General features: G+C 38.9%; 1 protein-coding gene across 1 annotated transcript; it reads left to right on the forward strand.

The window, feature by feature from the left end:
- Positions 1–1,324: 1,324 nt before the first annotated feature.
- LOC139728271 (uncharacterized) lies at positions 1,325–20,771 on the forward strand. The gene is made up of 6 exons (XM_071639230.1): positions 1,325–1,433; positions 10,687–10,836; positions 15,188–15,355; positions 18,832–19,024; positions 19,753–19,855; positions 20,577–20,771. The coding sequence occupies exons 1-6, from the start codon at positions 1,325–1,327 to the stop codon at positions 20,769–20,771; spliced, it is 918 nt and encodes a 305-aa protein (XP_071495331.1).
- Positions 20,772–21,873: the final 1,102 nt, after the last annotated feature.

Genomic DNA, 21,873 nt, shown 5'->3' on the forward strand with positions numbered 1-21,873 from the left:
GAAAACTTTGAGCAAAGAAAATGGGTTTCTTCGGACCCGAGACCTCTGGATTGCTATATGAGACCGGTGCTCCCGACTGAGCTATAGAAAGCCCTAGTACAGTGTTCGTCCCACAACCCTTGATCTTCAATGCTCGTGTGGTCCAAAGTGTGTGCATGTCTGCCACACACAAAGACCCATTTCCTTATTCAAAGTTGTCACTACACACACACACACACACACACACACATATATATATATATATATTGTATATATCATCTATATTGTATATATCATATATATATATATATATATATATATATATATATGTATATATATATATATATATATATATATATATATATATATATATATATATATATAATTATATATAATACTTTGTAATTTATGATTGTTGATGTACGGTTGCATGTGTCTGGTCATGATGCGTCCCAAAATCCACATTTGCAATGCAAGGCTCTTTCACTTTGACATAAACAACAACACATGCATTATTTTTATCTTCAGCTAAGTTTGTTTGTTGCATATCCATGGGACACAAAACGATATTAAGTTTTTCAGTAAATAATCTCTCTCTCTCTCTTGTGGTAAACATTAGATCGTCTCTTTGGCTAAGTTAATACAATCGAAAATGTCGAAGTGATTCAAATGCTTTCCATGCAGTTATAAAAATTCAACGCGTTCTTCACAAACATACAACTAAAAAAAATACACCCCATCACTCTTTGTTTGTGTTACCACCCTTCTTGTTAACATCCCAAAGAAATACACCACTGGGCCACAAAGCATTCGATACCCTTTGACCCATCTCATATGTAAGCTCTCAAATGTGAATGCTTTGCCCCCTTCTGCATAACTATGGCTACCAGATGCCATATATAAAATCATCTAGGACCTATAGTGTCATTTTATAGCAATTTATAAAACATGTTCAAATTTTGATGTCTCATAGCAAAATGTCAAAATAGTATTAGAAATCAAGAAACAAACAAACAAACAAACAAAGTCGTCTGGCGCAAGATATCGTCTCACTATGTTTCACTTTTAAAAACAACAACAACTTCAACAATATTGACCAGTCTCAATTTCTAGTAACAATATCATTCGGCAGTTACAAAACAAAGAAGAATATTTGCTGATTAGCGAATAACAGTTTTTAGTTGCATGTGCATGGATTTTATCTGCATTGTCAATGTTAGATCTGTCGTTGATATTCAGATCAATTCAATTCAAATCAAATCTATCTTAAATTCCAACAGCAAAATTTAAAACAATTTATGTAATATGAAATATGTGGACTTAAATTTGAAAGCGGAAGAGTGAAATGAGCAAATGGATACGCTTCAAAATCACTGTCATTGGAGAAGACGACGTAGACGACAAGCTTGTGGAGATGTATGCCACGGAATTTACTGGAAGCGGCAACGAAAAAGGTAAAGTGATGAGAGCACATGGAAGCACATAGAAGCACACAAACACGCAAACACACTCACAAACACACATACACACACAAACATACACACGATAGAGGGGAAAAACGCAGACAGGACAAAACAGCAAGAAACTTCGAGAAGGGGACACAGGAATTAGTATAGAGAATAAAAATGATTAGTGGAAAGAAAGCGGGGTTTGCCACATTTACAAAGCAAAGCAGTTGCCGGAGACTATCCACTGGCATGGGTAGGTCCTACGGCAGTTGGCAGCAACAGAAAATTTTTATACAAAGAGTTGATTGAAAAAAAAAAACCACGATTAAAAAGGTATTTAAAAGCAGGATAAAGCGTCTTTAATTATTATTTTTTCTGTGTTAGAATACTGCAGAGGTCGTTAGAACGACTCGTAATGTATTTGTGCATGCTGGAATATTTACAAAATAATTTTATCATCAAACTCGATTTTTCCTACAATTAAACATAAATTGTCTTATAGTTGATTAAAAAAATGTAAATCCCGGATATTGAAATTTGGTTATCAAAACAGAACTCCTCAATATGATCACGTATCTCAGAACTTTCTTCTTTTCTTTTTTGTCAAAATCTAAGCTGAAAATGAATGAATGAATAGATGAAAATCAAATCTTCAAGAAATCAAATCAAATCAAATCTATGAAAAAAATATTGTTTGTGAATAACTTATTACTTTTTTTCACTATTTTAGAAGAACCAATCAGAATTGAGATTGGCCTATGAATACATGCATACAAACATAATTTTGATCTGATCATATCTGATCCATTTGGAATACCATTTGGATGATACGGAACACACTCAAACTGAATGATGACAAAAGTGAATTTATGATAATTGCATCAAAACATCTGGCAGCAAAGGTCCGTAGTCAGTCATTACGAATTGGATGTGTCAATGTACAATCTGTGTCAAATTGTAGGAATCTTGGAGTTTATTTTGACCCTGAAATGTCAATGGCGACACATATTACAAACACATGTCGATCTGTATATTTGCAACTACGCAATATTCACAGTATCAGAAAATCCTTATCAAACAAAGTTGCAGCCTCTGTTATTCATTCGTATGTTTTGTCTCGTATTGATCATGGAAATGCATTATTGTTCAAGGCTTCATCTTACCAACTGACCAAACTACAGCGTGCTCAGAACTCTGCTGCTCGGGTCCTCAGTGGAACATCTCGCTTCTCCAGCATTACCCCAGTTCTAAAAAATCTTCACTGGCTACCAGTATCCAAGAGGATAGAGTTTAAAATTCTTATTCATACATGGAAAGCAGTACATTCTTCAGCTCCAAAATATTTGCAAAACCTTGTTTCAGAATACGTCCCTGGCAGAAATCTCCGTTCATGTAATAGTAAACAATTAACTGTTAAAAGAACAATCTCGACTCTCGGAGAAAAAGCCTTTGTTTCTGCAGCCCCATCTCTCTGGAACGCTCTTCCACTGAGGATCCGATCAGCAGAGACCATTGAAACATTTAAAAAGCTTTTGAAATCACATATGTTCGCATCTTGTTTCGATTGAATTTTCAACGAATTTTTCATTGGTGTGTATATCTCTACCTATCTCTTTCTTCTTTTTCAACCTTCTTATGTACAATTATGACTATGATGTATGCTATTCTTTTCATAATTACGTCCCTTTGCGCCTCAGAATAGGATACTAGATCGAAGGCGCATTACAAATGCTGTACTTATTATCATTATTAATACTGGAACTACTTTTCAACTTTCATGGCAGAATGCACCCCACCAGATGTAAGTGACAAATTGATAATTTTATAGGTTAAAAAGAGGGTTTACAGAACGATAAATTGTACATTTTTTCGAGGATTGTTTCCAATATCATTGTGGTATGGGGTCTTTTAAAGAACAAGTCCACCTTCATATACATAAGGATTGAGAGAATGCAGCAATATTAGTAGAACACATCAGTGAAAGTTTGAGGAAAATTGGATAATCCGTTCAAAAGATACGAATATTTTAAGTATCTGCGCAGTCACTGCTGGAAGAGAAGACTACTACAGTGTATGATGTCACATGCGTACAACTATATAAGGAAAATAAAAAGAGAATTTCACAAAACTTTACTTTTTGAATAAAGTGCACATTTCTTCGACTTGCTTCTGACGTATGTTAAGGGTAATATCGTTCCCCCTGCCTTCTGAAAGAGAGAAGTCGAGTGTTCTTTTGTTATGCGAGAAAAATGGAAAAATATGTTGAATTTTCTTTATTCTTTCTTTATATCGTTGTACTCATGTGACATCACAAGCTATAGTAGTCTTTTCATCCAGCCGTGACTGAGCAGAAACTTCAAAAATTCATAACTTTTTAATGGATTGTCCGATTTTGCTCAAACTCTCACTGATGTGTTCTACTAATATTGCTGCATTCACTCAACCCACATGTCTATGAAGGTGAACTTGTCCTTTAATCTGTCAAACTTAAAAGAAAATTAATGTCTATCATCTACTTCTTGCACGTGTAGGGTTGAACATTGAAGAAATGTAGCTTTCCGATTCGGTATGTACCTAAAAATTTCTGTAATTGTTTCTTAGATTACTTTGCTAGACAGTGGTACATTCTGAGCAAGATAGAGAAAGGAAATTATCACTACATAATGACAAATGTGTGATATTCGGGAGGGGTTATTGATATCAGTATAATCTCATTCATTATCCCTTTTTGAAATATTGCATTTATGCTTTTAGAGTCATTGTGAGTATTGAGCCCGACCGAATTTTGGGCGAGTTCCTAGAACAACCAGGTCCCGGCCCCACCCCCATATTGTTAGCCAAAACTCTCACTCTCACTCGCTTAAAACTGATTTATTCAGGTTTTTATCTTTCCCCATTCATGAAGGACGATTGAATAATATTCCCTGTTGTATTCCGCGGTGCTTTGAAGAATTTTGTGAATAGATAATTACTTTGTTGATTGTTGAACTCTGGCTGTAAAGGGCTTTGACGAAAGATATCATAAGGTCATAAAATGGGCTGTATATGAAATACAGACATGATCATCACTGGCACTTTAGTCTGACCAGACGCCTCGATTTGAGAAGCGAAAGTACTGTTTATGTTTTCATTATCACATTACCTTTCGCTGCTGTGTTTAAGATATTAAACGACGTCAGTGTGATATATACCATTGATGTCTTTTGTATGATAACTGGTGTCCAATGGAAAACTTTAAAGTGAAGGTGGCTGAATACTTTTGCACACAAACTTTTCTATCATTACTCAGCCCTTGGCGTGAACCTGAAGTCTTTGTCGATTTTATTTCATTCACGGTGTGATAGGAATACTTGAGACGTACTCGTGACTTTGTCCATGTAATTGATCATGCTTTATTATGTATACAATAATAATGTACATAATCTCATACAATAATACTTACCCTGCCAACGCTATAGGGTAATGATAATGGAAAGGCCCTCTGGTAGAGCAGTGGCGACACTGCAGAGGCTACCCTGTATAAAGAAGACCTTGAAAGAAAGATATTATTCAGAGGGGTGAATGTTTAGTTGTGAGTTTCCCTCAATTTGTCTCCCTCTACAAATTGGTGTAAGTTTGTTATGTTTGTTAAGATCACAACTGCTGATCTGTAAATTTGTTATTTACAGATCAGCAGTTGCGATCTTAACAAATTTAATTTGTAGACGGAGACCAATTGAAGAAACTCACAACTAAAGAAAACCTTGTTTGTGAGTGTGTGTGTGTGTGTGTGTGTGTGTGCGTGTGTATCATATCAGATCAGTACTTTTCAATTCGGGTATAGATGTTAAGGACAAGTTCACCTTCATGAACATGTGGATTGAAAGAATGCAACAATATTAGTAAAACACATTTGTGAAAATTTTAGTAAAAGCTGGCAATTCGTTCAAAAGTTATGAATTTTTGAAGTTTCATTTCCGCGATCGCTGGATGTAAAGACTACTACAACTTGTGATGTCATGTAATGTGTAGAACGATATAAAGAAGATATAAAGAAAATTCTACATATTTCTACTTTCCTCACATAACAAAAGAGCACATTACTTGCCTCTTTCAGACGGCAGGGGGAAGTAATTATTACCTTTAACATAATTCATTCATTTTTCCACCTCCAACATCTATGTCAGTTACAAGTTGGCGGAATGTATACTTTTTTTCTTCAAAAAGTGAAATTTTGTGGAATTCTCTTTACATTTTCTTTATATCGTTCTACGCGTGTAACATCACCAACTGTAGTAGTCTTCTTATCCAGTAAAGTGACTGCACAGAAATTTTAAGAATTCATAACTTTTTGATGGATTGTCCGATTTGCTTCAAACTTTCACTGATGTGTTTTACTTATATTGCTGCATTGATCTCAATCCACATGGGTATATTACAGTGAACCTGTTCTTCAACACAGGTAATATTAGGTGCTTAAATGCCACTCTGCCATTCTCTATTCTATACAGCCTTGCCCTTCTTGTTCAGACTTTGTTTGTTTTTCTCTCTGCATACTTTGTGAAGGGGGTGGGATGGGAGGACATGCGTGCAAGTGTCTCGTGAATATCCACCATACTCTCCTGAATAATTGATATCTATCCATATTCGTGCCAACAACCCTCTTCTGTATCACGAGAGAGCAGCAGCTGGGTAAACTTCATCTCATAGTTTAGACTTGCTATCAGATAATAGTGCGATAAATTATGCTCTTTGCCCTATTACACCATATCCAAGGAAAATAAGATGGACCCTGCAAAGACTGATACGTGGCACGAAATTTCTAGAAATTCTGTCTCTTCCAGGCTGACACGGCCTCTTTGATTGTATGTGAATGTATTGATAATGGTAACGATAATGATAGTCATAACGATAATAATGATAATGATAATGATAATGAAAATGATAATGATAATCATCATCATCATCATCATCATCATTATCATAACAAATATAAATTATGATATCAATAATGATAATAACAACAAGAGCAACAGTTATTATGATAATGATAATTCTTCTCTGATCATGCACTTCGCTTGCGAATTCTACAGCAGCAGGGCCTTATACAGAGACTTTACTGCGGTCTTCAAGAAGTAACAGAACCTTCACAGCTTATTTTCTCCCATGAAATATGACCTGTCACCATGAAAATGCGACGAGTTGCGAAAACGTTGCTTCTCTGGTTTTGTCAGTAATCAAGAGCACTCTTACATGATATTATGTACAAATAGACATTCTAGTAGCTCGTCCTCTCGGCAGAAGCTCAAGATATCCTGTAACTCATACGCAGAAAAAACAAACAAACAAACAAATAAACAAAAAGGACACCTAAAAATTCGTTTAAACAGCTTTCATCCTAGTCATCAGCGACATTAAACCCCTTTGCGTTCTTTGAGAACACAGAAAACGCCACAGCGTTAATGCACACTGTCCAAAGTCCCTGACACGGAAGGGGTTAAAACTCAAAGGAAACATTAAAGGAACGTTATCCTGGGAAGGATGTCTGTACCATTCAAGTAGTTGGAGGATGATAAACTTAGCTTGTTGAAAAAAAAAACCACCACCGTTGTGAAGTGGGAAATTGAAACGAATTGCATTCGACTGCCTCGCTTCTTATAGTGTAATTCTTACAAGGCGATGAAGAAAAGTGCAAAAGGGAGAGGCATAACAAAAACAATAACAACGTACACTAGCGAATTCCAAGTAGATCACAAGAAGTACATTAATACCCAACTGGAAGCGTTAAAGAGATGGTACAGTTTCCGTTAAGATTGGGGTTCAGGTTTCCAACGTTTTTTTTTTTTTTTTTTTTTTTTTTTTTTTTAAGATAATGAGAAACCTCTCATGAAATATGAAACAGCATAGTCTAAGTAAGATTCAAAGTTTGATAGATGAAAATTGGTATTGAAATGGCTGAGATATTCAAAACAAAGTGATCTTAATAAAAGGCGGGACCCACCTTTTATTAGGATCCCTTTGTTTCGCATCGTTTTTGGATATCACAGCCATTTCAAACCTGATTTTCATCATATAAACTTTGAATTCCTTTTAGAATTGTACGCTCTTTAACATTTCATAGTGGTTTCGAAGTATCATGCAAAGAAGTTGAAAATTGAATCCTCGTCTCAACCAATACTAGTACCATCCCTTTAACATCAGTATTTAAAAAAAAAAATGAAGAGACTATATGGACCCAATGTATTGATAATCATTTGAACATTATTATGATTACAATGTTTTTCCACAGATCTAAGAAGGGGAACCGGGGAAAGTCAGCGATTGAAGCGAGAATTTTACTTTTCATCATGCAGTAATTGACGCGTCCCCTGCATGTATGTATTCAGTTTTACAATTTCAGGAATTCCGATTAAAACGTCGACGTGACATGATCCGTTTATTCGCGTAAAGATAAGGCACCCTAAAAGTCTGTACATAGTTCACTCCTGGACTTATGAAATAACACGATATGGGAATAAAACAGTTGTTGACGCCTTTGTTATCTATTTCATATATCGTTTTAGCTTCAAGAGACCAAAGAAAGATAAAATTATATAATTTTCGTCAGGTGAGGGATGGTTCGGTTGGTGGCAGTGCTTTGGTTATCTCGTAATTTATTGAGGACATCTCACACGTCTTATTCCTTGCCTTCATTTCCTCACCATGGAAACAGCAGATGATGGGCGTGTGCGTTCATCGACCTGGCCTGTTTTCATAAACGTTGCTATCAGTGACAAGTTACGATATAGTGGTTAAAAGCTACTGAAATCCTTGCATCTGATTGGCCGGGAGCAAATTTGTCGCATAAATGTTGGAGGTGTTACTGATAGCAAGTTTTATGAAACGGGACCCAGGTTTCGTAACCAGTGTCCTGTTGTAATTGTATAATCTATGTAATCTTCAGGCAGGCATATAGCAATCAAGCAAAAGTCCTTTATCTATGAATTCTTTAGGAGTGTGACATGCTCATACTGATGGAAAGTAACGACCACGTAGAATACTATGTGACAGATGGTCTGATATATCTTAGCCTTTTATATGGAAATGGAATCATTGTGCTAAAACGCTTGCTTGTTATTTCATAATACTCTTTGATAACGTTCCTAGTAAACTTTCAGAGCCAACTTGACAAAAAAATTACCAAATGTATGCATCATAATTCCTTGTTATACAAATCTGTCTGTTCACACTGACTGCTACATTTTGCAAGTATGTTAAGCCAGGTATTACTTCAGTCACACAATGTGTTTTGAAGGCCTCTTGAGATACAAAAATGGAATTACTGATTGCGGCAGGAAATTTCTGGTGATTAAGATGAAATGTTAAAGACTGATCGAATCTCAAACTCTAATTTTCGAATACACCCTCTGAAATCAATAAACTTAAATCGACAAATGACATTATTTCTTGTGTGCCAATAAGCGTCAGCCCCTTATCTTTAGATACATATAGCTTCATTGCTATGATTTCATCCCGACAGTGATGATGATGATAATATTAATACCTTATGCCATACTTCCCTTGAAATATTTTGTCTATAATTATTGCCAGGGTTAAAACTAAGAATGTGTTTCGAAAGAAGATGAGAAATGCCTGTCTTTAGAACACGACCCTATGTGTAAAAACGAGAGAATCCATCAAAGCTTTAGAAAACATTTCATGATTATAGTATGTAAAACCATTTTATGTCGCTGGTGTTAAATTTTGCGTGCTGCCGAGGAAACTTTACTCATTATAGCATGCAATACATCGGAATCATGTGATATGTACTTATGCAAAGGATACCACGATGGGAAACAGGACCCTTGATACCACCTGCTAAAAATCACCTTGAATACTCAAAGAGATTGTATACTACTAGAGGACGCGAGCGCACTTAAAAGCCTGGGCTGACGGCTCACCGCCATTTGCAAATTAAAGAGGTCGAAAAATAAAATTTTAGCAAGCGCCTCGAAAAAAAAAATGTGCAAGGTACATTTGATTGGTATTCTACAAGAGAAAATGTAGATCTAAATTACAAAAAAATAACGATAGAAGTTAAATTGTATCAACTTACCGCATTCGCTCAATCGGTATCCTGCACAGCTACCGCACAGTGCACAGTGCATGTTCAGAGTAAATGCCAGTGCCGCGCAGGCGCTCGCAGCTGGCTCAGCCTCGTCGCGATTGCGATTCACTTTGTAGAGAAATCGATAGCTTAATCTATCTCGTTATCGTAAAAAATGACGTCAAAATATTTGGATAGCGAAAAATGTACCGAAGTCTGACATTACGATACATCATTTTTTTTCGATGTAAAATTACCTCAAGTCACGTGAGACGTTCTCGGCCAATCCTGTAGTTCGAGAATTCCTGATGTGGGATAGGGCCTTTGTATAAATGTTTCGTTTCTTTTTGCTTGTAAAATATTGAAAAGGAAACGGGACCGAATGTATGATTAAATCCGGGGCGATTGAAATTAACATATTGCAATATACTTGATATTCATAGAAATTTCTTCTGCGCTCGAAAAACAAATTTTATAACAGCAAATTGTGACGAGTAAAACTTTCATGAGTCTCACGCACTCTTTGGTGCAGCCACAAAATCAAAAGTAGGCCTATGAGTGTGTTTCATCGGTTATTATTGGCTTCATGTTGATGCTCATAGTTTACACATAAGAGAAAGCCTTCTTTTATCAAATCACATTGAACATGTCGGGAATAAATCTCTTTGATGAAATGTCACGGTATATAGGCAGTTATTAATTTCCTTATAATTAGAGTGATTTCGACATCTGCCATCAACTTCAAAGCTCTGCCTCACGTGCATTAGGCTACAGGAGGTCTGTACTATATGCGCGATTCCGTGCGAGGGCGCTGGTCACTCTTCAAATGGCCTCGTTAAATTTCGAGTGAGTCGACCTCCATTTAGTATAGCAATCTCTTTGAGTGTACTCCAAGAATGCTTGATACCAGAAGTTGAAGGGCGATCTAATGCAAAGAGCTTTAGAGATATCCTGATCCAAAGACGTCAAGATGGCGTGGCTTGTAGTTATCCTTGCAGCGTGCATTTCTCTGGCCTGTAAGTGTTACAAATTCATCTAGATCTCTTGTTGTTGTTGTCGTTGTCGTCGTTGTTGTTTTGTCGCACACAGTCCTGAATGGATTCTCTTTCGCAGTCTCTTGCACAACTAATACCAATACTTTGTGTGTGTTTTTTTCAATATTTCGTTTTCCCTTTTTCATGTGACTTGCCGCAGGCGCGGACACTGATCCAGAGTGTGCCAACTACGACCACCAAAACTACGGCTGTGTTGGAGAATGTATCTCAACAAGTTCTTGTCCAGGAAGCAAGTATATAAGCAACCTCTGTCCGAGCCAGGCTAATGATGTTAAGTGCTGCTTCACAGGTAAAGTAACAAATTATCTTATCCTATATGTTACGACTGCACTTGAATAGACACGAAACACGTCAAAAAAAAGAGAGAGCCTCAAAATTATTTTGTAGGGGTTATCGACTGCTGAAATTTGATATTACAGGCAACGGCGTAAATCCGTACTGAGGAGTGGGGGGGGGGGGGGGGGGGGGGGGAGGGGGAGGGGGAGGGGGGAGAAGCTTGCCCCCCCCCCCCCTCCCACACACACACACACTTTACAGGGATCAAATGTCCCACTCTTTTCCATGCAAAGTGGGAGGGAAGTGGCAGCAAAAATATGAAGACCTTTTTGTTCTTGTTTTTGTTTGTTTGTTTGTTTGTTTTTCTTGTCAGCCGACTTTCGGCGGAAAATCAGACCTCAAAAGTATGAAGACTTTTTTGTTGTTGTTTCTCTTGCCTTTTGATGTTCTTTCTTCTTGACTGACAGGCGATTTTGTCACCCCCCCCCCTTTAAAAAACGTAGCGCAGCCCTGAATAATGCCCAAATAAATTCAATAAAATGCTAATAAGGATATCCATTTCTTAAATAACGTAGTAGATATTTTCCTGTAGCTATTAATTGTATTCTTCAATTTTCTTGATTTAAGTCAGTAAAGCAATCATCCCAGGGGCATCGTTCCGTTTTAATGATGGGGGTAGGGGAGGGACTTTGAGTTTGAATATCTGTGCGAGGGAGCGGAGCGGGGGAGCGGGGGGAGGGTGTGGGAGGGGGGTATCCCCCTCCCACACAAGGAAAATTTGGCATTTTCAGACCTGAAATTCAGCGATCTGGTGCACACTTTTGGTGAAATTTGGGATTTTTCCTATCAAAAAACAAGTAAGAAAAAGAAATATTCATAGAAAATTGAATGACTATACATCGTGGTATTTAAGCTCTTGCTCGGCCTATGCGACATCACTGTGAAGGCTATATCATACTAAATAGTGGGGCCTATCACCGGCGTAGCCAGGATTTGATGTTAGGGGGAGCGGTTAGATGCGAGGGAGCGATGCGAGCGAGGGGGGAGGGTGTGGGAGGGGGGTTTCCCCCTCCCACAGTGAGAACTTTTTGCATAATAAATTATTGATGTTATAAATGGTGCGATTTGATGCATCTTTTTTGCGTTTTCTATCGACTTGAAACAGTCCAACATGTTTAAGGTAGCAGTACATTTTATGTAGATTATTATTGAACAATTTTGCCTATAAGATGGTATCATTAACTAGATAAACTTCTTGTCTTAATTCTTACATTGAAGATCATGAACGCGATCATGAATTTTTATATTGTACAGTCCAAAAACGGCCGTTTGTAGCTATATTTTTTTTCGCTTTTTTAGTTAGGAAATTAAGGGGGCGCACCGGGCGCATTTGCTGGCAGTTACTGGCAGCATCATCAGGAGAATGACATAGCGATTAAATGCGAGCGAGCGGAGCGAGCGAGCTTGAAAATTTTGGCATTTTACAGTCCAAAAACTGCCGTTTGTAGCTATATTTTTTTCGCTTTGAAAATTAAGGGGGGGGGGGCACCGGGCGCAACTGCTGGCAATTACCCGGCAGCAACATCAGGAGAATGGCATGACGATTAAATGCGAGCGAGCGAAGCAAGCGAGCTTGAAAATTTTGACATTGTACAGTCCAAAAACGGCAGTTTGTAGCTATATTTTTTCGCTTAAGAAATTAAGGGGGGGTGGGGCGCACCGGGCGCAACTGCTGGCAATTACTGGCAGCAACATCAGGAGAATGACACAGCGATTAAATGCGAGCGAGCGGAGCGAGCGAGCTTTAAAATTTTGACATTTCACAGTCCTAAGACTGCCGTTTGTAGCTATATTTTTTTCGCTTTGAAAAATAAGGGGGAGGGGGGCGCACCGGGCGCAACTGCTGGTAATTACCCGGCAGCAACATCAGGAGAATGGCATGACGATTAAAGGGATAGTACAGTTTTGGTGGAGATGAGAATTGGGTTTTTACCTTTTTGCGAGATACCAAGAAAACACTTATGATATAGTACAGAACATACCATTTTAAGAGGAATTCAAAGTTTATTTGACGAAGATCGGGTTTGGAATGACTGAAACATCAAAAAACAAAGTAAAACAAAGCGATCGTAATAAAGTGTGGGTCCCACACTTTATTAGAATCGCTCTTTTTTGATATCTCAGCCATTTCAAAACCAATTTTCATCAAATAAACGTTGAATTCCTCATAGAATTACATGCTCTTTCACATTTTATAAGAGGTTTCTCATTATCTCACCAAAAAATGTTAGAAACCTGAAGTTAGGTCTCAACCATAACTGTACAATCCCTTTAAATGCGAGCAAGCGAAGCGAAGCGAGCGAGCTTGAAAATTTTGACATTTCACAGTCCCAAAACTGCCGTTTGTAGCTGTACTTTTTCGCTTAGGAAATTAGGAGAATGACATAACGATGCGAGCAGGGAGGTGTTTCTCTTCCCACCTCCCTGACGCGAGCGAGCGGAGCGAGCGAGCTTGAAAATTTTGACATCTTACAGTCCCAAAACTGCCGTTTGTATAGCTATATTTTTTTCGCTTTGAAAAATAAGGGGGGGGGGGGGGTTCACCGGGCGCGACTGCTGGTAATTACCCGGCAGCAACACCAGGAGAATGGCATGACGATTAAATGCGAGCGAGCTTGAAAATTTTGACATTTTACAGTCCCAAAACTGCCGTTTGTAGCTGTACTTTTTTCGCTTAGGAAATTAGGAGAATGACATAACGATTAAATACGAGCAGGGAGGTGTTTCTCTTCCCACGTCCCTGATGCGAGCGAGCGGAGCGAGCGAGCTTGAAAATTTTGACATCTTACAGTCCCAAAACTGCCGTTTGTATAGCTATATTTTTTTCGCTTTGAAAAATAAGGGGGGAGGGGGGCTCACCGGGCGCAACTGCTGGCAATAATTACACGGCAGCAACAGCAGGAGAATAGCAAGACGATTAAATGCGAGCGAGCTTGAAAATTTTGACATTTTACAGTCAAAAAACTGCCGTTTGTAGCTGTACTTTTTTCGCTTTGGAAATTAAGGGATGGGGCGCACCGGGCGCAACTGCTGGCAATCACCGGCAGCAACAAATATCTCGTAAACACATTTATGATGTAATCTGGGGAAATTTCAATCCCAGAAGTGTATACTATTTTTTTTTTTTAGGGGGGGGGAGGAACTCTCCGTTAATTGAAAGTATCTAGATATCTCCTCACACCCAAGGAACATTTGCATTTCTTTAAACTGAAGTAACAGACCTGGCGCACACTTTAGATGAAACATTTTGAAATCTGTCAATCTAAAGTGTATTAAGTAGAAATGATTGAACGGGGAAGGTATGGGAGGGGTTAGGCCTATCCCCCTCTTACGCGAGGGAGATTTTGTATTTTCAGAATTGAAATTCAGCCATCTTTGGGTGAAAATATCTAGACAGTCTTCTATCAAAAAAAGTAAGAACATTTCCACATCTCGGGAGTTACGAGAAGGAGCAAAATGATCTGTTTGTCCCCAATACTTTTATGGGGGAACCATCCCCCTCCCCCTCCATCGACGCCTCTGCATATGAGGGAGCTTTTGTAAGTGAAAGATCTGCTGCACACTCTTTGATAAAAGGAAATAAAACGTCAATCTCAAAAGTGTACAAAGTCTATCGAAAGGGACCCAGTAGCGGAGCTTTTGCATATTTATGATTGCAATTCAGCGATTCGGTGCATAATTCTGGCGGTAGTTGTCCAATTTTCCATAAAGAAAGTTCGAGATTTGTCCTCATCTCGGGAATTGCTCGGGGGACAAATGATTTGTCTGCCCCCAACATTTCCGTAGGGGCGGGGCAAATGCTTTGGGAATCTCGGGGGAAAAAATCGGGAAAGTTTTATATGTGATTTCTTTTATGTATAAAGGGATATATTATAAATGTATATCTCTATTTGTTAATTTCGTTTCGCACATTCTAATGTATATGCTTATTATATAATTCCTGATTTATTCTGTGTTATGTTTTGTTGGAAGAAAAATGAGAATAAAAATGAATTGAATTGAATTGAATTGAATTGAATTGAATATATCTGTGACGCCTGTATGGTGCATAGAAGCATTGTTCTTTCGTATCCCTCACAAAAATTGTTCATCATTGCTGAGTATAATACCCGTACATAAACCTTTAAGTACACAGTTAGTAGAATATCTTTTCCATTAATGTATACCATCTAATAACACGATAGAAACTTCGACTGCCTATTAAGTATTCATAAGATTCGACTTTGTCAATGCTGACACCTTGAATCACATGGGCCATTTTTTTTCTCGAAGTCTTTATTTCATCTGATTGTTTTGCTATACAGCGGACACTGACGAGGAGTGTGCCACGTATAATCATCCGACACACGGTCAGGTTGGCTCGTGCATCAGCACAACGCAGTGTCCCTATGGCAACTACATCTCCAACCTGTGTCCCTCCCAACCGGCCGGTATCAAGTGCTGCTTCAGCAAGCCAACGGAGACGTGTGGAAGTGAGAATATTGCGCTCCCTTTACCACATAATCATTCATTCGTTAATTTCATTCTTGATTTCATTCCTCAAACGTGATTCGCTCAAAAAACAACAACAACCACAACAACAAAACCCAAATAAAATGTTTAACGTATATAGTAAAGGCGTGAAGTAAAGATTAAATACAGAGCCTAAGTGCAAAATGTATTAACCAACATCTTGCGATATTTGATACTGTCTCTAATGAAATACAAAGAAAATGATTAAAACATTTTTGACAGCTTTGATTTTTTTTTTCAACAAAAGTTCTTATGTATAATCATTGAAAATATTTTATTATTTCTTTTTACACTTTGGAATCTTTGAAAATGGCGTTTTTCTGTTGTTGAGTTTTTTAATGCATTCACTGGGTCTGCATAAATACACACCCACCCATACACACAACATACCCCCCCCCCCTTTTTTTTTTTTTTTTTTTTTTTGCTTGTCAGCTGAAGAAACCCGGAAGTGGTCGGGGAGAAGAGATGAGCCGACGTGTTTTTTTTTTTCTTGTTGTTGTTGTTGTTGTTTTGTTTTTTTGCTTGTTAGCTCATGAAACCCGGAAGTGGGCCCCCATACACTTTTGATTTGCCAATCATCCGAAACTCTCTTCTCACGTTGGCAAGTTGTACTGTAGACTTCTTGGGAGAGTATATAGCGGAGGCGGATATAGGAGTTCCTATAACACAGTCGTCCAACGGCGTAGCCAGGATTTCATCTTAGGGGGGGGGGGGGCGGTTAGTCTGCGAGGGAGCGAAGCGACCGAGCCCGAGCGAGCGGAGCGAGCGAGGGGGGGGGGGGAGGGTGTGGGAGGGGGGTGTCCCCCCTCCCACGGTAAGAACTTTTTGCATTTTGATGTTGCAAATGGTGCAATTTGATGCATGTTTTTGCGCGTTTTATCGACGTGAAACAGTAACATTAGTGTAAGGTAGCAGTATATTTTGATGTAGATTATTATTGAACAATTTGCCTATAAAATGGTATCATAAAAATAATCTTCTTGTATTAATTCTTTTCACTGATATCATGAACGCGACTGAACCCGAGCGAGCGGAGCGAGCGAAGGGGGAGGGGGAGGGTGTGGGAGGGGGTGTACCCCCTCCCACGGTGAGAACTTTTTGCATTTTGATGTTGCAAATGGTGCAACTTGATGCATGTTTTTGCGTGTTTTAACGAGTTGAAACAGTCCCACTTGTTTAAGGTTCCAGTATATTTTGATGTAGATTATCATTGAACAATTTGCCTATAATATGGTATGATTTAAATACACTTCTTGTATTAATTCTTTTCACTGAATATCATGAACGCGACTGAACCCGAGCAAGCGGAGCGAGCGAAGGGAGAGGGGAGGGTGTGGGAGGGGGTGTCCCCCCTCCCACGGTGAGAACTTTTTGCATTTTGATGTTGCAAATGATGCAATTTGATGCATGTTTTTGCGCGTTTTATCAACGTGAAACAGTAACATTAGTGTAAGGTAGCAGTATATTTTGATGTAGATTATTATTGAACAATTTGCATATAAAATGGTATCAATTTGAATAATCTTCTTGTATTAATTCTTTTCACTGAATATCATGAACGCGACTGAACCCGAGCGAGCGGAGCGAGCGAAGGGGGAGGGGGAGGGTGTGGGAGGGGGTGTACCCCCTCCCACGGTGAGAACTTTTTGCATTTTGATGTTGCAATGGTGCAATTTGATGCATGTTTTTGCGCGTTTTATCGACGTGAAACAGTAACATTAGTTTTAGGCAGCAGTATATTTTGATGTAGATTATCATTGAACAATTTGCCTATAATATGGTATGATTTAAATACACTTCTTGTATTAATTCTTTTCACTGAATATCATGAACGCGACTGAACCCGAGCAAGCGGAGCGAGCGAAGGGAGAGGGGAGGGTGTGGGAGGGGGTGTCCCCCCTCCCACGGTGAGAACTTTTTGCATTTTGATGTTGCAAATGATGCAATTTGATGCATGTTTTTGCGCGTTTTATCGACGTGAAACAGTAACATTAGTGTAAGGTAGCAGTATATTTTGATGTAGATTATTATTGAACAATTTGCATATAAAATGGTATCATTTTGAATAATCTTCTTGTATTAATTCTTTTCACTGAATATCATGAAAGCGACTGAACCCGAGCGAGCGGAGCGAGCGAAGGGGGAGGGGGAGGGTGTGGGAGGGGGGTGTCCCCCTCCCACGGTGAGAACTTTTTGCATTTTGATGTTGCAAAATGGTGCAATTTGATGCATGTTTTTGCGTGTTTTAACGAGTTGAAGCAGTCCCACTTGTTTGAGGTTGCAGTATATTTTAGTGTAGATTATTATAGAACAATTTGCCTATATTTAAATACACTTCTTGTATTAATTCTTACACTGAATATCATGAACGCTGTCTGTTCAGCAATCAAACAGAAAAAGCATGCACACGAGGTTGTAGATAGGGGCATATCCCCTCCCACACGAAGGGGATTTTGCGTTTTCAGACCTGAAATTCAGCGATCTGGTGCAAATTTTTGGTGCAATACTTTTTCATCGAAGTGTTAAAATCACGGAATTTAGCTCTTATTCCGAATGTGAACCATCTGTGTGTCAGTGTATAAAGTCTAGTGAGGTAGAGCTTAGGGGAAGGGGAATTCCGCCTCCCGCTCGCGGAGCTTTTGCGTTTTTAGAATTGAAATAAAGCGATCTGGGTATAGCCACAGTCTACTTCTATGCATGGCGGAAAGGGGGGGGGGGGGAAGGAGGGGCGGGTGAGCAGGGAGAAGGCGTGGGCTAGTGTTATCTCCACCTTTCCCTTCCGATGGAGCTTTTGCCTTTTTAAGGTTGAAATTGAGATATCTCGTATACGCATATTTGATGGAATCAACATTTGGGAAATCAAAAAAAAAAAAAAAAACTGATGGGGGGAGGGGACTGAGGGAGGAAAGGGTCGATTAAAAGGGGAAATTCCCCTTATACATGAGGGAACCTTGAGTTTTTGGAAGGTATGTGATAAGTCTTGTGTACTCAGAATTATTCATATTTTTTTTTGTAAATCTAAAAAGTGTACTAAGCTAGGGAAAGAGGCACAGAGGGGGAGGGTTTGGGAGGGGGATACCCCCTCCCATGCACGAGAGATTTTGCATATTTTGAATTGAAATTCAACGATCTGGTGCACACTTTGAGTGAAATATTCAAAAAAAATATCTTATTTGATGAAAGGTTGCAAAGGAGACCCGCTTCATGTGCATGCATACAGTATACACGCATTTTTTTTCCGCCTCCCAAATCCCCGGTTCAAATCTTAGGGGGGGGGGGGCGACCGCCCCCATCGCCCCCCCTGGCTACGCCAGTGCAGTCGTCATAGCGACATTCCTAGTTTTTAAAGGCGCCCTCGTTGCAAATCCCTCAATATTAAATTAGACTTTCTTTCTGTCATGTCATATCTTTCATCTTTCTTCCATGATGCGAAAAGGCGGCGGAGGGGGTGAACCGTGCAACGATCTCTGCGGCAGCACGGTGAAATCTCTGGCCCAGCAGATCCTTGACTTCCACATCGCGGGTAAAGTAACGCTCAGGACCTCGCACCTGAGCGGTGTCAGTGACGGCGCCGATCCCTACAACAATATTCGCGACACAGTACTTGGCTGCAAAGCCACCAGATCTAGGTAATGGGAGAACTGATCCGGCTTCGGAAGGATTAGTGGGTTGGTGGGGGGGGGGGGGGGGAACGAGTGAGGTGTAAGAGTTGAGGAGGGGAGAGCAGAGTGCATGAATAGATCTATCATGTCTAATGACGAAAGTTTTATCCTTCGGAAGGACTGATCATTATTAACCATCATTCACTCTGCTGTTAGAGCAAAGTCAGTGAGAATTTACATGATATTATCACTCTGCACTGTTCAGAAAGTTGTTCGAACTTAAATCAATAAAACTGTAGCCACAGATGAGAAAATCGAATGGCTATTATTTCTTAGTACAATTAGAATATCACGAAGATACGTAGAGATACAAACATTTTAATGAGCCATCTGAATTGGACCTCGACTTAGCCCTCTTGATCACCTATGATCCAAATAGTGCTTGCATAGAAAAGGTAAATAGCTAATTACTTAATGTATTTTTAAACATTAAAGTTATATATATATATATGTTCGTATAACGTCGAAAAATGTCTACTGCTTTAAAGCAAATTGTTATGTAAGCTTTCAGGTATATTTTCATCAAACAGTCGATCAGCTGTCATTCTGTTGATGATGCTTCAGGTACTTTCCCCTGTAATTTGTTTATTCGTTTTTATTTCTCTTTGTTTTAATGTGTGGTGTATGCGAGTCTTCAAATGCCGATAAATAAGTGCATAAAATGTCCTGCTACTTCTATACCTACTTCCGAATAGCTATTCCTGCGCCCAGGGCAGTGCACCGGGAGGTACAGTGTGCCTCAGCCAGAGTGTCCTGAACTACATCCTTGGTCTCGCCAATGACGGTCACTCCATGGTGGTATGATGTCACTTCACTCAAGACTTAGTGTTACTGTTTATTTTTCTCCGTTTGTACCCATCACCCCATTCTGTTTAGTGCCCCTCTCTTAATGTTCTCATTATCATCCATATTATATATTTAATTCTTTTCAATATTTTTCATTCACGATAGATATCATTGTCATCATCATTGCCGTCATCGTCATCGTCCTCGTCATCCGTAACTGTTATCATTCAGTAAACATTTGGTGTTCGATTCATTGAATTGACTTCATACAATCAAACCTGTCTATAGTGGTCAGTCAAGGGAGATGAAACTAACCATTTTATAGACAACTGACCGCAGTAAAGACAGGTCTTTATAACAATTAAATGAAACGCTCAGTAAAACAAAAAGAGTGAAAAGCTAAAAATGAAAAACAATAACAAAGATAATACGTAACAGCTCCGAAATACTATCATTCTTTAAAACAACAATAATGACAATATCAAAAGCAACTTGTTCCTCAATAATCAAATATCTTGTCCTAAGATTCCAAAACATAGGAACAACAATTACACGCGCAAATTTGGCTGAAATGCCTTTAGTATATAGTACTAGGACAGATAAAATGAATATGATTATCTCGTTGTCAGGTCTGCAAGGAATAAGATGAACAAACAAACAAACAAACAAACAAACTTTGAGTACCTCCTATGGATATTTACTTCCCGCCATTTTATTTTGTGTGATACAACAGGTAAATTCGCTGGTCGGTGCCTGTCACGGTAAGAATTCACTGCACTACCAGGGACTAGCGGTGGACCTAACTCCATCCTACTCGGCTAGTTACAGCACCTTCATGAACTGGTGCCAAGATATGGGCAGCGAACAGATGACCGGGCCCGGCTACCCCTCCTCCAGTTCGCACGTTCACTGCGCTTTTTCCTCTTAGAGAGATCCTTAATGATAATTTATGATCAAAGCGTCGTCTGCGTCATCTGTAATCTTAACTAATGTTGAGCATAAACTTCAGTACTTATCGGATTTAGTTCAGAATCAATACCTAGTGTTGATTTCATCTAACTCCACACCATTTAAAGATTATCATTTTGTTTCTGTTGTCAATCCTCCATATTTCTGAGGGCCCAAATAAATGCTCTGTTATTTCTTTGGGAAGGCCATTGATAGGTTCAGACGGATGATTCAAACACAGAGAAGCCTGTCAGGTATATCAATGTGAACTACACCGTCTGGTTGAAATTCTAAATGCACTTATGTTCAACAACTCTGACGTGGATGATCACAAAAAATGGCAGCTTGCCTATGTATGGGTCATCAGTAATGTCTGTCTGCTTGCCTTGCCCAATTTCCAGGAGCCATATAGAGTGACGATTTTTCGACACGGCTTCTATGCACAATGATATAGGCCTACAAGGTTACTAATCTAGCAATTTGACATCAGAGGGTCATGTTGAAGAGTTGATCAAAGTTGCGCCTGATTCAGGTAAATTTTCTTCACCTATACCTTTTGGGATGCTCTTTTCCTCTTTATAATTGACCTTAAAAGAAATGTTACACATTGACAACCCGAACCGAGAGTTGAGACATAATAAAATTATTATCAGTTAATAGGACCATGTTTCAACAAGCAATATCTTACATATATCTTTGCAGTACCTAACAAGATGCCATGATATAATAATGGTGTATAGAAATGATGGTTGGTCCACTTTCATTGCTTATGAATGCCCCTCAGGCCTGATAAGTCGAACAAATTGATTGATTGGCGACGGTCATGAACTCTTATGATTCACCTGCGTCTGAATAATATAATATGTATTGAATTGCAAAAAAACAACAACAATATAATATGATTAAAACTGACAATAAACTACAGGGCACACTTTCTGCCTTTTAACCTTTGATTTAGAACATTCACCTGATAATCTTGTGAGAATCATGTTGCTAAAAGTGGTCTATGCGTGAAAATAAACACGTTAGTGATTGCTTATCGATGCGTGTTTTTGCGTATCTTTTATTCTAACTGCGTGTGA

This window comes from Diadema antillarum, unplaced genomic scaffold (genome assembly GCF_040938485.1).
Source record: "Diadema antillarum isolate AM-2024a unplaced genomic scaffold, OU_Dant_1.0 seq00000170_RagTag, whole genome shotgun sequence".
Lineage (NCBI taxonomy): Eukaryota > Metazoa > Echinodermata > Echinoidea > Diadematoida > Diadematidae > Diadema > Diadema antillarum.

Bases quoted from the DNA above. Each gene is read 5' to 3' on its own strand.
- LOC139728271 (XM_071639230.1), top strand. From the start codon at position 1,325: ATGAGCAAATGGATACGCTTCAAAATCACTGTCATTGGAGAAGACGAC. The intron at 10,837-15,187 runs GTAAAGTAACAA...TTTGCTATACAG, and splicing joins TGTTAAGTGCTGCTTCACAG to CGGACACTGACGAGGAGTGT. The intron at 19,025-19,752 runs GTAATGGGAGAA...ACTTCCGAATAG, and splicing joins TGCAAAGCCACCAGATCTAG to CTATTCCTGCGCCCAGGGCA.